The 16,618-nt window shown below is 37.6% G+C and overlaps 1 protein-coding gene across 1 annotated transcript; it reads left to right on the forward strand.

The window, feature by feature from the left end:
- The first annotated feature begins 4,038 nt into the window (after positions 1-4,038).
- Positions 4,039-16,339, forward strand: LOC311283862 (asparagine synthetase [glutamine-hydrolyzing]-like). The gene is made up of 12 exons (XM_084398605.1): positions 4,039-4,161; positions 6,478-6,727; positions 8,598-8,835; positions 9,715-9,900; positions 10,394-10,495; positions 10,596-10,723; positions 11,917-12,043; positions 14,994-15,100; positions 15,364-15,464; positions 15,552-15,633; positions 15,866-16,021; positions 16,108-16,339. The coding sequence occupies exons 2-12, from the start codon at positions 6,479-6,481 to the stop codon at positions 16,315-16,317; spliced, it is 1,686 nt and encodes a 561-aa protein (XP_084254731.1). The 5' UTR covers positions 4,039-4,161; position 6,478; the 3' UTR covers positions 16,318-16,339.
- Positions 16,340-16,618: the final 279 nt, after the last annotated feature.

A 16,618-nucleotide genomic window follows, 5' to 3' on the forward strand; every position in this document is an offset into this window, starting at 1 on the left:
ATATATTCCCATATTCTTATGAATCACATATATATTACAGTGTCAGCTTTCATGCCTGAGAGTTTAAAGAAAACCACACGCAATTTAGTTTAAGTTTTTCAAACATCTCCTCTTTCTCCCCTATATAAAAATGGTTTAGTCCGATGCAAAAGGCTTGAGGTGTGTTCTTCGGCTACCGACCGGCTTAAGTTGCACGTGAAGGCAAGGCAGACACTTTCTGATACAGTTCAGAAAATATTTCAGAATGCACAGAAACAGTTATGGGTGTACGATATTCTTATAAAATATTTAAGAGATACAGATTTGATTAGAAGGATATAGGATTTTTTTTCCACCTATAATTTAATTGTTCCTTTCGTTTATCGAGGCTTCACACTCCATCCCAGTAGGTGGCGGAAATGCACCTCAAGCTGGTTTGCCAACCACCAAAAAACACAAAAGAAGAAGACACTTTCCGCTTCCCGTAGTGACGCTGTGCCTGCGTCCTAATGTGCATACTATCCATCCTAAATAGTATGTGACATTAGTAATTGTCAATACTATTTAGGGTGGATAGTATGCACATTGGGACGCAAGGATAGACTGTAAAAAAAATAGGTCTGGAATCTGAATTCTTTGTTCGGCTGCGTCTGAAAACGTAGACAGCTGACTTGTTGCCTCGCTGCCCTAAAATGCAATGACTTTGTAGGCAGCGTTTGCAAAGATAACTTACCTCACGAAACTGATTTCGGACTTCTGAGGCAGCGTAACGGTTTAACAATCTATTCTTCAGCAAAATAGAGCGAGCTTTGGTGAAAACTGGTGAATTTTTAATGACTACAATTGCAATTTCTCGCAAGAAATGACATCATAAGTGGAAAACGTTGATCAAAAATGTGGTGTTTGGTGTTTTTAGCCCCCAACGGCGCCTTCCAGGCTGCGAGGGGATGAGGTTTAAGGTTGAAGTTAGGGTTAGCTGCCTGGAAGGAGCCATTGGGGGCTAAAAACACCATCGAGCCAAAAATGTACAAACTGACGACCAGCCGCAACTTTTAGATGCCATCTTTATTTTTGAATGGAAAGCACATTATTTATTTCAAATAAATAAATAAAGTATTTATTTCACTTGACCATTTTATTAAAACCGTAAAATTTTATTCTTCATTTCTCCTATCGTATTGGTCATACTTGATACATTCAAGAATAGCATGAAGTATCGTTTCTTAAATATGATATTGTTCACATAACCAATTTGGATGTTTCCCTATTATTTTAAGTGTGCTATTTAAGTTAGAATGCCCTAACATTACTCTATTATAAATAACCTCTTATTTCCTTGATTTACCTATATATCTTCTCTTTTATTAGTGAAGATATAAAGAAATCTACCCTTTTTTCCATTGTTCCAATTTACTTGCCATTCTTATATCGGTTTGTTCCAGATTAAAGCCTTAATTTCTGACTAAAAGCTTGCATATTGTTTCTCTCTGTATTTTGTTAATTTATCCACATCCTCATTTCTCTTTACTCCTATGCTGGAACCCATATAAAACTGATTATATCATTGTGAACAATTCCTGAATGTATTTGTAATATACTAAAGAGAATTTCTTGGCGGCTAGATTTAAAAGATCTCAAGCTCTTTAAAACTGAAACTGAGTCGGATCAAATTAAAACATTTCCAGGTTTATGTTGCTCTACCCACTGTAAAACCCATTATTTAATGACTGAAATAAATAGTTAACTCAATTGTTGGGTTACTTTTAACCCAATGCATTGGGTTAAAATAACCTACAGTTGGGAAGGTGCTACACCACCCCATAGTTGGGTTATTTTTAACCCAACATTATTAAGTGAGTGGTTCTAGCATGTCAAACTTTTTTCTTTTCTTTTTACTTTAAAAAAATTAACTTATTATAGATTTGCTTAAACTGATACGTGCCTTGCTTGATACTTGTTTATTTGCATTTATGAATGTCATTGTATTTTGCTCATTATGTGAAATAGAGAAAGAAAACATGCACTACTCCGAATATTCATGACCAAGAGAACGTCATGGAAACTTTGCATATTCAACCAATCAGCACCGATTCCCGTTCTCAGGAGTAACCAAGGTTAAATATGCAGAAATGTAGCATGTGTTTCATCAGCCAAGCCTGTACTTCTCACGCCTCCCTAGTATACTGATACTGTACATGTGTTTTCATACTGTTTCCATTCACTAAAGACATTACCGACTATGTTCATGTTCTCAGCGCATTGTTAGAATTCATAAATATGTTACCGGCCAACTGGTGAATCCTATTGAGAGGACTATGCTGCTTTACACTACAAACAGTTTTAAACCAGCCATGAGAGGACAGGTTTTACTAGTCAGATGACTTTATCAAACACACAGGCTGATGCAATGAATTCACTGCAAAGCATATTAACGCCACTTATCAATGGCAAAACTGAATGCAAGTTATATATTTTTTGTGTGTCTGCAATGCTACTCCTAAAAGCTGCTTTTCATGCTACCACTAAACTGTCAAATTAACTGAAAATAATTGTCAAAGCTCAACTGTATTTTTATAATATTGCAAAATATTTATTCAAACAACTAACATCAAACGGAATTATGTGTCTATCTACAGCCCTGTCAATCATTTCCATCATTACTAAAATTTGGTATTCCAATTCCTCCATGAGAATATAGTATTGTATTTGATGCAATACCAGCAGGTTTTTTGAACATTTTGCTGGGCTTTATTGAATTTTATAAGCAATTAACGTTTAATAAAGATATCTTTCCCTGAAACATTTCAATAGAAGTATTTCTGGAATAACCATTTTGAGAATATTAATTGGAAATTAAATTGGACTTATAATAACAAATACTGTGTTAATAATACATTTAGTGAAATTTAAATCATACATATAATTTATCCAACTAACCTGTTCCTAAAGAGATATAAAACTGATTTTGAAAATTCTCTCTGAAAATTGTGTATTTTGTAAAAAGGATGTTGAGAATTTTTTCGAATGCATGTTAAAAAAAAAATTGGGATTGATTTTGAATGTTCATTTAATATACTAAATTGATCTAAAATGTATATAGAGAAAGGGATGTTATTTTTTATTATGATAAAAAAAGACGATATGGACAAGAATCTCATTTTCATTTTAACCTTTTAATATTATTAGGCAAGTTTTACATACACAACTGTTAAATGGTTTGAAAGAATCACATAAAACATTATTCTGAAACCTTAAAAAGACTTTCAAAAACAGGTGTTGTGCCGAATTTCGACCCCCGCCAAATGATTACACCCCCACCCCCACCCCACTAGAATTGGTAGGTTTAGGATTAGTTGTGTGGGAGGGGTTAGGATTAAGGGAGGGGTTAGGATTAAGGGCGGGGTTAAGATTAAGGGCGGGGTTAGGATTAGGCAATCAGGGACTGACTTCAACTAGGGGGGCAGTGGGGCGAAATTCGGCACAACACCTGTTAGCAACTGAACCATGAATACATTTAAAGAACTGAACTCCTCTTTTACTGCGATTATAAATATATAGGCTACCCTTCTTGTTCTCAGTTTGCCTATTTATATAAGTTATGTAGGCATACATGGTATGATTCCTATTTATCATGTTCATATTTTTGATATGTTTGATGTTCAACATACAGCCTATAAAAAAAAAATATATATATATATATATCATTTTTGCCCGGTCAGTGCGTTATGTCAGCATGACATTCGGAGCAAGTCGGAGCACATTTCTAACCAGTGTCATGACAAATCACAAATCAGGTCCTTCCTGGAAATCGGGTATCCATCAACTTCCAGTTAGCCTAATTATTATCCTAAGTAGGTCTACTATGAACGATGAATTTAAAATACGTATGGCTTACTATATTAAAATAAAGAGAGTAGCAGCGATCACCACACCGAAATGCTGACAGGAACCAAAACTATTCTGAACGTCATTACGTCATGGCAACGTTATATGCAAAAACGACCAATCAGGAGCGCCTGGTTCTTGGGCAACACTGACTGACTGAGGTCAAATATACTAGGCTATGCTGAAATGCTGCAGCAGGTGTTTTATTTCATCAGCCGGACTGCACTGAAGAAGAGCTGGTTCTTCTCACAGACTCACAGCTCTTCCGAGATACACCAAATCAAGCACATTTTACAGGTAGTAGCTACACGTTGTATCTGACTGAATGATTTTTTAAGAATTGATTACACTTAATATGCTAAAAATGTGATTATAACATGTTGGCATTCTCCGGCTTGGTACATTTTTGTAATGTTAAACCACAGCTTTTCCTGTCATACCTGTAAAAGTGTTTTTTCAGCCACGGAATTATAAATTAAATAAATGAATGATAATTGAGAATAGCCTATATCTTGCAGTTCTGACGTTTTGTTTCCACAACTGCGAGTTTTATCCTCACAATTGCCAGATCTAAACTCAATTGCGAGAAGTAGGCTAATGTCATAATTGCGAGACTGAGAAAAATGTGCAATTGTGAGAAAAAAAGCCAATATTGCGAGATTATATCACGCAATTCCGACTTCTTTTCACACTTCCACCACGCTATGAGAGTTATTAGAAGACGAATGAAGAGACTCACCCTTATACTTTTTTTAAAACATTTTATTTATTTATATAGGCTAAACTGATACGTACATTGCTTGATACTTGTTTATGTGCATTTATGAATGACATTGTATAAATTTACATTTTACTTAGGCTATGTTAAATAATAATAAAAAAGTAATCATACACTACCACTTTTTTTTAACACAAGGAACACAGAATGACAATGATATATTATATGCCGGGGAGCAAGTAAATATATAGCCTACCTTTTGAAAAGATTCACAGTTTTTATAGCTTTTTTATTGGAAGAGTTTTAAATCAGGCGAGAAACAAAAATGAGATTGAGTAAAAAATAAATAAAAAATGTATCTTTCTCAATGCCACACACTGGTCTATATCAGTGCACATTACACTGAATAGTCATGGCATCTTTGCACATTTAACCAACTGGTGCATAGCATACTAGTGAGATGATTATGTTGATATAAACTACTAAACTGCTTGTGTACAGTTCAACCATAAGAGGACAGGTTTTACTTGTTCAGTTGGTATTCTCCAGCTTTGTACATTTTCACATGTTTAACTACAGCAGTCTTTCCTGTCAAACCTATAAAAGATGTATGGAAGCTTGTTTCCGCCACGGAATAAACTTTTTTTTTTTTTTTTTTTTCTCACAGTTTTTGACTTTATAACATGGAATTGTGAGTGTATCATGCAATTCTGTGAAAAAATTCAGAATTGTGAGGTGTAAATTTAGATTTTACAATACCAAAACTCTAGTAGTTGGTGCTGATACCACAAAAAGTACAGAATGTCAGTACAACAGTAAAAAAAGAACAATAATCAGGGCCTAAATTTCATTTTGGGAAAACTGTTTTGAGCTTTTACGATTATGCTAAATCGTGTGTCTATCACAATCGTGTCAATTTGGCAGTTTGTTGCAAGGTCCTGCCCATTTGAGAGATCGCCCAATCATGGAGGGATACAAATATTGATTGAAAATCCAACGTCCAATGGGCAATATGATTTTTTTTCCGATGCAATAAGAGTGCTGCAGGGATGACTTTACAAATTGTTTTTAAAAAAAACCTTCCCTGACAGCTTGAGTTGGAATAGTTTGCAATATAGTGAGTATAAACACAAGGCTGTAAAAGCGGACTACTGAGTAGTAGGCATGTGACCATATCATGTTCTATATCACAATAAATGCTTTTTTTCATGCCAAATGTTTGGAGGTTTCATCATGACAACTCCGTCTCCTTGGTAAAAAAAAAAAACGTAGGAAAAAATCCAAGTCCAGGCACTCAGTGGATACAAAAAGTGATACAAAAGTCTTTATTAGAGGGCTAAAAAATAAAAAAACACCTATATAAGCCTAAACACCTAAACTCCGTCTCCTTGGTCTTTAAATATGACTGGCATTGACTGAATGATCAAAAACTTCTCAGGAGAATAAAGCTCTGGATAAAATTGCGTGTGAGCCTCATATTCTCGCTGTATCATACTACATGAGCCATAAAAGCCTGATGTATCAAATATGACAGAAAACGTAGAACTAATTGCAAAAATAAGTAAATATTGGAATTCCTTTCTTTTCTGTCATAACACTGTCAGAAACAGTAAATAGTGCAACCTCTTTTGTCCTTTGTGTTTCTGTTGAAACCACTGTATTACTGCTGTTCCATAAGTGCCACCTTCTGAATTTGCATTTTAATCACTTTTGTGTTGGGGTTGTTTACATCAGAGTGCGAATGTCTCTTTGATGAATTTTTGTGTAGGCCTACCGTTTCAATGGTAATTTTGTGTGTTTGTATATTCAACAGTTTTGAATTCTTGTGTTAAAATGTTAGAATAGCATTACTAATTTGACTTCCTTCTAGTTTTAATGCAATTTTTTCCCATCAGAATGTGTGGTATATGGGCCTTGTTCGGTAGTGATGAGTGCCTCGCGGCTCAGTGCACCAATGCCATGAAGATCGCCCATCGTGGTCCAGATGCTTTCCGCTTCGAGAATGTCAATGGATTCACCAACTGCTGCTTTGGGTTTCACCGCCTTGCTATTGTGGACCAGCTGTATGGCATGCAGCCTCTGCGTGTCAAGAAGTTTCCCTACCTCTGGTTGTGTTACAACGGTGAGATCTACAACCACATCAGGGTAAGTAACATTCTTGTCCTATTTCACTTTCACTTTATTTCACAAAAAAAGCACAATTTCACATTATATTATTATATAATATATTTTATGATTGTCATTAAAAACTTTTCTTCCACTAACAAAAGTTTTTTTTTTGTTTTTTTTTGTACTGATTTTCTCCTTCTTCCTCTTCCTCCTTCTCCCCCTCCTCCTTTTTCTGCCCTAAAAGTGTATGGGTTTCAGAGAAAATAAATCATAAAGACCCCCAAATTGGCAGGATAAACCCAAATTTGTGTACCGCTACTCAGGCACACAGACACACCCGTTCTACAGTAGGTGGCGCTATAAGGCAATTTGTGTTTTGAATCATAACTTTAGAGGTTAAGGACTAGAAACCTAATTGTTTTTTCCTCCTTTCTTTTTTTTTTTTTATCAAAGCATTGCAAAGTTATAAGATGAATTGGCCCTATTATGCTACGTACCCTGGCTAGTCTGAGACACAAACGTCTGTGTGTGTGCACGTACGTGCGTGTGTGTGTGTGCAATAGCCATGTGAGATTTTCAAGGTATAATAAGTTTCAGAAAGTTTCACGGTATACAGTATTAAACAATATAGAATAATAATAATAATAATAACATATAAATTGTCTATACTAATAATAAATATAGCTGCAAGCAGCAATTATCGGGGCCAAGCAAGAAGCAAACATGAAGCTAGCATCAGACCATCAGTAAAATATAGCATTTTATATATACTTTATTGTAGTTAGTGGCAATTTCATGTTTTGTTCAGTTATAGTGCCACCAAGAGGTGCAATCCTATCAGTTTTTCCTCAGAATGTGCCCATAAATAGGTGTGTCAAATTTGGTGAAAATATCACAATTCGGTTTGTAGTTAAAGACATTTATACGTATGAGCACATGAAAAATGACCCCCATCGAACTTTGATTGCATTTATTTTTTACACTTACAAGGACAATTGTCAACTTTCTATGTTTCCAAATTTCCTACCGTGGTTTCATCTCAGTCGGACTAAGGGTTTCAAATATATTCGCAAAAGTTGTTTTAAAGCTAAATTACAAGCGTTAAAAAAAACACAAAGCAAAACCCAACATGTTTGGTATCGCTGGACTCGGCAAGGTTTCAGGAATCTAAGGAGAGGATGCTTATGAAAATAAGTCAACCACAACCAAAGTTATAAGCATGTAAATATCCGAAACTTCTCAGACTCCTTCAGGGCATCGTGCCGATGACCCATACTGAGTTTCTTTATAATACTAAATGAAAACATGGACAAATACCTTAAATAATGTTTAAATAAATGATTATTATTATGAGAAGTACAAACAATATGTACAACAGTGATATATTTCTGACTGTAATAATTTTTTTGCTTCAACATGACTTTATTTGTATGGAGAGATTGTATTCTCAAATATGGGTGAACATGTTTGATTGTTTCCTCCTTTTACAGCCACGTTGCGTCTATTTTTTGTTGTGCAAATTGGCTATCTATCTTCAAGGACAACAAGGCATTTGTGTCTTCGATATCTAAAGTGTTCCCCTATTTTTTTCGGCGGGGGATAGAGATTAGCGATAATAACAGCCTCTGTCTCTAACATTTTCTCTGCTGGATATGTGTGGGTGGAGCAAGTCGAGAGTTAGAGAGTGAGCAGTCAAGTGGAAAGCAGTTTTTTTTTCAAATACCTTTGATGTGCAAGATATAATCGTACACGTTCATACCGCCATACTAGTATACCGGTACAACCCTAGAGTGCAACCGTGGCATCTGCCACATTTATTGTGCCAGTATGACTCTCCACCTCACATCATCTCTCCAATTCCTTCATGGTTTAACATGCATCTAATGATCTGTCTTTTTCCTTATAGCTGAAGGAGCACTTTGAGTTTGATTATCAGACCAAAGTGGATGGAGAGATCCTTCTGCACCTGTACGATCGCTTTGGAATCGAGAAGATGCCAACTCTGCTTGATGGAGTGTTCGCATTCATCCTGTTGGACACTGCTAACAAAAAGGTTTTCTTAGGCAGGGACACCTACGGCGTGAGACCACTGTTCAGACTGCTTACCGACGATGGCTTTCTAGCTGTCAGTTCTGAGGCCAAAGGTATAATGAATAATGTAAAGCACCTTCTCTGGTAGGGCTGCACGAATAATTGAAACTAAATGAAATCCCACTAATGCAGAGTTCACACTGCACGATTTTATTCCCGATTTTCACCCGCGAATATATATTGTGCCTGAATATATATTGTGCCAACAAATGCCTGAAATCCGAGGCAAATTGTTACTCGTTCATGCGAGTGACAATCACGCAGTGTGAATAACAAAGATGCGATCTGACAGAATCATCGAAGCATCGCTGACGCCTGTGAGATATTTGGCATGCTAAATATTTGGACCTGTTTGCAATTCAAAATCCTGCTGTGTGAATGTGTTCTGACTGGAAATTACATTGGCGATGACCTACAGCCAATAGAAGAGCAGGATACAGGGCAGCAGGAAGTTTGAGGAGGAGTTATAGACTAGAATATCAGCAAGCAAAGGCTCCTCTGTCTATTTAATCCCAAGAAATGGAGGCAAGTTTATTTTTCTAATTGCTTAAAATGAACGACTACAGGTCGATCAGAAAAACCTTAAGTCGAGAGCAGCCCTAATGTTTGTGCTGCACGTTTCAGAGTGAAGCACGGCACTGTTCTTTTACATACCTCAAGCTCATCATCTGGTATTTTCAGTGTCTCAGAGTGGCTTGGTTCACAGTAAATGCTGCTCCACTCAAACTCATCTCTACATCTGCTCTGAGTTTGGGTTGCATTTAGGAGCACAACCTGTGGCAACCATCTTCCCAAACTTGTGATGAGAAGTGCTTCTAATCCAAAAGAGAAGGCTCCCTGAGGTTTTCTGCCAAAATAAAATATTCATGGTTTACTTATTATTATTATTTTTATTACAACATCATATTTTCACTGTGATTTAATCCAAACAGGTTTGACAGAGATCACACACTCCATGTCCACCCCTGCAAAGATCACCCCCTTCCCCCCAGGACACTTTGAGGAGTTTGACTTGAAGCTCACTGGAAAAGTCAAGTCTGTTCAGATGGAGCGCTTCCACTGCTGCACAGATGAACCTAAACACGCCTCCTATAACAGCCTTCAGGTCCTTGGCACAGGTAGATGTCATATAGTGACGGCAAAGTAGTCCAGATTACTTGTACATTTTTATTTCGCATTTTCATACTCCTCCTTTGCCATGTTTTTGTTCGTTTCTATTATTTTCTTCTGCAATCCAAAACTCCCTAACCTGCCACACTCTGTGTCTCTCCGTTCAAATCCTTCCTTCTCGCTTTCCCAGAAAGCTGCTGTCATTTGCTGATGGAAATGACTGTAATGAGCCATATGTTGCCTAAAAGCGCATGTTGTCTACTGTCAGGAGCAATTTGAATGATTTTGATGGTGCTAACAGTTGATGAGTTACGGTAACGTGAATACAGCTTGGTTTGTGTCGACGCCAACACAACCAGTTTAATAGAGTTAAATATCTATGGAACAGATGAATGTAAGAGTTACTTCTAGAACCTCCCTGTAATATACATCTGCTTACACCACCATTTACTGTACCATCACTAAAAACTTTAGAGAAATGAATTTCTCTGTTGTCATCAGGCTTTGAATTGGAGACGGTCAAGAGCAACATTAGGATCCTGTTTGAAAATGCTGTAAAGAAACGCTTGATGGCTCACAGAAGAATCGGCTGCCTCCTCTCAGGTGCCTGTGCTGCTCTTTCTGTTATTTGCTTTAAGTGGGTTTGTTACTTTGAGTTTTTTATTACATTCACCCTATCCTTGATGTATCCTTTTATTTCCAGGTGGTCTCGATTCCAGTCTGGTTGCCGCGACACTCGTGAAACTGGCCAAAGAAGAGGAGCTTAAGTATCCCATTCAGACGTTTGCCATTGGTGCAGATGACAGCCCAGATCTTCTTGCTGCCCGCAAGGTAAGTGACACTGTACATTCAGCCTGTCATATGCACTTTATGCTTCTATAGCCTGAACATGTGTTGCACTTTCTATGGATAGTGCATTTCTATACACTTTGTGTTGACTTAAAAGATGCTAGTGTTGTATGATTGTGGAATTTCTAACCTCGATAAAATACCTTCAAAATATCGAAGGTTTAATACCATTCTTGGATTCTACAGGGAAAAATTTAGTTTCTGAAGAAAATTGTGTACATTTTTCAATCTGGTGCATTTTAAAAGCAAAAGTAAAAGCATTAACCTTTTACCTTTTTAATCTTTGCAATGGCTTTATGCCTGTACTTTAACGTGGACTCAAACCCCCCTGTTTTATTACTGATGGTTCACTCCTCAGATTTGAAAAAAAGCTCAAGAAATGATTTGTAAAGCTGTGGAAAAGTGGGAGTGTAGCGGGTGAGAAGAGGGGAACAACAACCAGTTATACACAGATCTACAAGATGCTCATTACACAAACAAATGAATATTAATGAGCAGAGAAAAAAAAGAGTAGGGGCCATCATTATGTATTTTAAAAATATAACCCTATGACAACAAACTCATAGGGTTTGTATTGTATTATTAGAGACTACTATCAACTATTATTAACAAATCAAAATAGAGTTTTAGAAATATAAAAAAAACCCAGCATTATAACTTTCTAGAGCTATTGGTCTCAATGAAAAATGAGTAAGAACATTTAAAATGTCTAATACATTTATGTGCACTACAATCTCAACGTCATTTTAAAGGCATCATTTTTTTTTGTCCATTCTTCAAATTTTTGGTCAACGTCACTGTCTTTTGTGTTATAATTCCCTGTGTCATAGTTCATCATTAGATGTACCGCTGTATCAGTGTGCTTATTTCGACATTTCATTTGAAGAAGACATGATGAAATATGTGCGCATATACAGTACTGGTTTATGTTTGGATAAAACCACCAAAATAAAATTTCCATGGTTTAAAGGGCCATGAAAGTCTAAAACACATTTTTGAGATGCTTCCAGTAAACAGATATGAACCGGTTGCACATCAATGGTCTCATTTTTATTATAGAGGCAAAAGAGGATCATAATTTTTTGGATCGTTTTGTTCTTCCAGTTTAAAAATCAGTTGAATCACAGTATTTATTATTAGCAGATCACGTTGTTTTAACTGGTGTTGTGTGGCAGGTGGCAGCCTACATTGGCAGTGAACACCATGAGGTGAACTTCACGCCTGAGGAGGGTATCCGCGCGGTGGAAGAAGTCATCTTTCACTTGGAGAGTTTTGACATCACCACTGTGCGTGCCTCTGTTGGTGAGTACAGGAGCTCAGACTTATTATAGGAGTAGAAGGAACTAGGGCTACTCGTGAGTAATGAGATATATATATATATATATATATATATATATATTTTTTTTTTTAAGTCGACCAGTAGTTCATTTAATCAATTAGTTGACTGATCGCATGTTTAAAGTTGCACTATGTAACATTTGTGTTCAAAAATGTACAAAATGTATATATTGAGCGAGTACATCATGAATCCATTTTCCAAACCGTGTTTTTGTCTTATCCTGAATAATAAATGTTTATATTTGGACTATTTTAGTCCAGTACCTGCATGACTCATCATAGACATAAACAGAGAGAAGTCGCTCTGACTACAATGTTCTTCCACAAGATGCAGTTTTGTTTATAATCCGCTAGAATGGCAGAAGTTACATGAATTAAACCGTAATGATGATTTATATGGTATAAATCTATAATGATCCTTTAATTGCCTATATACAGTGAGGAAAATAAGTATTTGAACATCCTGCTATTTTGTAAGTTCTCCCACTTAGAAATCATGGAGGGGTCTGAAATTGTCATCGTAGGTGCATGTCCACTGTGAGAGACATAATCTAAAAAAAAAATCCAGAAATCACAATGTATGATTTTTTTAACTATTTATTTGTATGATACAGCTGCAAATAAGTATTTGAACACCTGAGAAAATCAATGTTAATATTTGGTACAGTAGCCTTTGTTTGCAATTACAGAGGTCAAACGTTTCCTGTAGTTTTTCACCAGGTTTGCACACACTGCAGGAGGGATTTTGGCCCACTACTCCACACAGATCTTCTCTAGATCAGTCAGGTTTCTGGGCTGTCGCTGAGAAACATGGAGTTTGAGCTCCCTCCAAAGATTCTCTATTGGGTTTAGGTCTGGAGACTGGCTAGGCCACGCCAGAACCTTGATATGCTTCTTACAGAGCCACTCCTTGTAGAGATGCGCGGATGGGCTATTATTTCATCCGCAACCGCATCACAAAACTCAACATCCGTCCGCCATCCGTCCGCACCAACGTTTTTGACCAATTTTCAAAACCGCACCCGCCCGCCATCCGCTTATTGGTGTATACATAATATTTTTCATTTGTTTGGTTCAACCGCCCGAATTTAATTCAAATATTATTTTTCGTCACGTCATCTGCCCGATCCGCGGTTTATCCGCGGAGTCCGCGGCTGTAACCGCCAACCGCGCATCTCTAACTCCTTGGTTATCCTGGCTGTGTGCTTCGGGTCATTGTCATGTTGGAAGACCCAGCCTCGACCCATCTTCAATGCTCTAACTGAGGGAAGGAGGTTGTTCCCCAAAATCTCGCAATACATGGCCCCGGTCATCCTCTCCTTAATACAGTGCAGTCGCCCTGTCCCATGTGCAGAAAAACACCCCCAAAGCATGATGCTACCACCCCCATGCTTCACAGTAGGGATGGTGTTCTTGGGATGGTACTCATCATTCTTCTTCCTCCAAACACGTTTAGTGGAATTATGACCAAAAAGTTCTATTTTGGTCTCATCTGACCACATGACTTTCTCCCATGACTCCTCTGGATCATCCAAATGGTCATTGGCAAACTTAAGACGGGCCTTGACATGTGCTGGTTTAAGCAGGGGAACCTTCCGTGCCATGCATGATTTCAAACCATGACGTCTTAGTGTATTACCAACAGTAACCTTTGAAACGGTGGTCCCAGCTCTTTTCAGGTCATTGACCAGCTCCTCCCGTGTAGTTCTGGGCTGATTTCTCACCTTTCTTAGGATCATTGAGACCCCACGAGGTGAGATCTTGCATGGAGCCCCAGTCCGAGGGAGATTGACAGTCATGTTTAGCTTCTTCCATTTTCTAATGATTGCTCCAACAGTGGACCTTTTTTCACCAAGCTGCTTGGCAATTTCCCCGTAGCCCTTTCCAGCCTTGTGGAGGTGTACAATTTTGTCTCTAGTGTCTTTGGACAGCTCTTTGGTCTTGGCCATGTTAGTAGTTGGATTCTTACTGATTGTATGGGGTGGACAGGTCTCTTTATGCAGCTAACGACCTCAAACAGGTGCATCTAATTTAGGATAATAAATGGAGTGGAGGTGGACATTTTAAAGGCAGACTAACAGGTCTTTGAGGGTCAGAATTCTAGCTGATAGACAGGTGTTCAAATACTTATTTGCAGCTGTATCTTACAAATAAATAGTTAAAAAATCATATTGTGATTTCTGCATTTTTTTTTTTTTTGATTATGTCTCTCACAGTGGACATGCACCTACGATGACAATTTCAGACCCCTCCATGATTTCCAAGTGGGAGAACTTGCAAAATAGCAGGGTGTTCAAATACTTATTTTCCTCACTGTATATAATCGTGTAATCAGCAATCGTGCACACACACTCGTGCTTGCCGTAGCACACCGATTAAGAATGTGTTATAAAAAACAGTGTTATACAATGTGTTATACAAAATTGTGTTTTCGGATGCAGAGATTTAAGTCAACGATGCTGACTCATCTCAGTAGTGGTTGTCTATGCATTTTTCATATGGATTACATAATCTGAGAATATTTGCTTTCCATTTGAAATGGTTCATTTAAAAGTAGACATTTCAAGATTTCTGTAGATGCATTTCTCATGTCTGTGAGGTAAGTATACACTGGGTTTCGGTTTATTTCGACAAGCTGAGACCGAGATGGCAGAAAGAGCATCCTGTTTGTTTTAATTATTTTACAAAAGTTTGACGTTTTATTGTTATTGTGAGTGCACACAATTACAATTTCAAATGATGTATTACTCTTTTGAATAATGTATTATCTGTATGACCAAAAATATATTTATATTTTTTGCATCATTTGCTTCAGAAATATGATTTTCCTAGCTCAGCTTATAGCCACTAGGTGGCAACAGTGCTTTTCAGAAAAAGATTTGTATTCAGTGATGTTTTTGTTTCTTCTATGCAGGGATGTACCTGATATCAAAGTACATCCGTGAGAAGACAGACAGCGTTGTGATTTTCTCTGGTGAAGGTTCTGATGAGCTGACACAAGGATACATCTACTTTCATAAGGTAAATGTCATTTATGATCATAAGGTATGTGTCAACTCCAAATGTATAAAAAAGCTACACTTAAAAATGCTCAAATAAAACGGGTTCTGAGATGTAGGGTGTAGCAACATTTGTGTAGTTTTATAATGTAATTCAATGACATTCAGACATTTTAAGAGGGACTTCACTATGGTCACTATGTGAGACATTAGTGTCTTGTCATGCATTGTTAGCTGTATCTTCAGACTTGGATTCTGCTGAATTTGTGACCTGATTTGAATTAGGCGCCGTCCCCTAAAGCGGGCGCTGAGGAAAGTGTACGTCTGCTGAAAGAGCTTTATCTGTTTGATGTGCTGAGAGCGGACAGAACCACGGCTGCACACGGGTAAGACAAAATACCCCTTCCTTCTCTTCCCTTCCCACAGTAACTTGGTGATTTCCACTGTTTGTGACGTCAAACCTTTTCCACTAGACTGGAGCTGAGAGTGCCTTTCCTGGACCACAGATTCACCGCATACTACCTCTCTCTTCCTGCAGAGATGAGAGCACCGAAGGTGAGTCCTGACACCTCACAATTCAGTGACTTATCCTTCCTCATGTCAGTCTAAAATGTGTCTGTTCCCACATCAGTTACGGTGCCTGGTCTGAAGTGTAATACAAAAACCAAAACCCCAAATAAGAGCAATAATGATAGTGATGCTTAATTTATTGGTATTGCTTTTGTTTTTCAAATATCATATTAGTGGTTTTTGTAATCCGACTGAATAACTTGTTTGATTGGAGCAGAATGGTGTGGAGAAGCATCTTCTGAGGGAATCGTTTAAAGGGATGAATCTTATCCCAGATGAGATTCTCTGGAGAAGGAAAGAGGCCTTCAGTGATGGTATGACATCCTTGAAGAAATCCTGGTATGCAAGCCTGCAGGAGCACATCGAGTCTGAGGTACTACACATGTGCACACAGACTATGATGTCATGGATGTGCACAGTACACGGTGTGTATCCTTTAATCTATCTTCTCTCCTTCAGGTGAACGACTCTCAGTTGGAGAAGGCTGATAAGCTGTTCCCTTTCAACCCCCCCAAAACCAAAGAAGGCTTCTACATAAGGCAGGTCTTTGAGAAGAAGTACCCCGGCCGCAGCGACTGGACGCCACATTACTGGATGCCCCGCTGGATCAAGGCCACCGACCCCTCAGCCAGAACCCTGTCCATCTACAAGCCTGATAAAGACGAGTAATCGCATCATTCTTCAGACCTTGGCTAAAGATTACATTCTTTACAGCACACACATCTGCCTATGGAGCTGGTTCAAAATGTATGATGCTACCTTCCTCTATTAAATGAGCTAAATTAAACTTTTTTTTAGGTGGTTTGATTAGTCTTTTCTAAAGAGAAAAGTTCTTCACTGAAGTATCTTTTAAAAATGAAGCCCTGTCCACTGCCTTGCTTAATTTCAGTGTATTTATATACAATATACAATATACTTAGTGCCATTCTCATCCATTTTATTTTTTCCCTTCAGATTTTTTCATTAAGCT

The sequence above is a fragment of the Rutilus rutilus genome (genome assembly GCF_951802725.1).
Source record: "Rutilus rutilus genome assembly, chromosome: 24".
Lineage (NCBI taxonomy): Eukaryota > Metazoa > Chordata > Actinopteri > Cypriniformes > Leuciscidae > Rutilus > Rutilus rutilus.

Excerpts from the sequence above, each read along its gene's own strand:
- LOC311283862 (XM_084398605.1), top strand. The coding sequence starts at position 6,479 with ATGTGTGGTATATGGGCCTTGTTCGGTAGTGATGAGTGCCTCGCGGCT. Across the intron at positions 10,496-10,595 it reads AATCGGCTGCCTCCTCTCAG|GTGGTCTCGATTCCAGTCTG; the intron begins GTGCCTGTGCTG and ends TTTTATTTCCAG. Across the intron at positions 12,044-14,993 it reads CACTGTGCGTGCCTCTGTTG|GGATGTACCTGATATCAAAG; the intron begins GTGAGTACAGGA and ends TCTTCTATGCAG.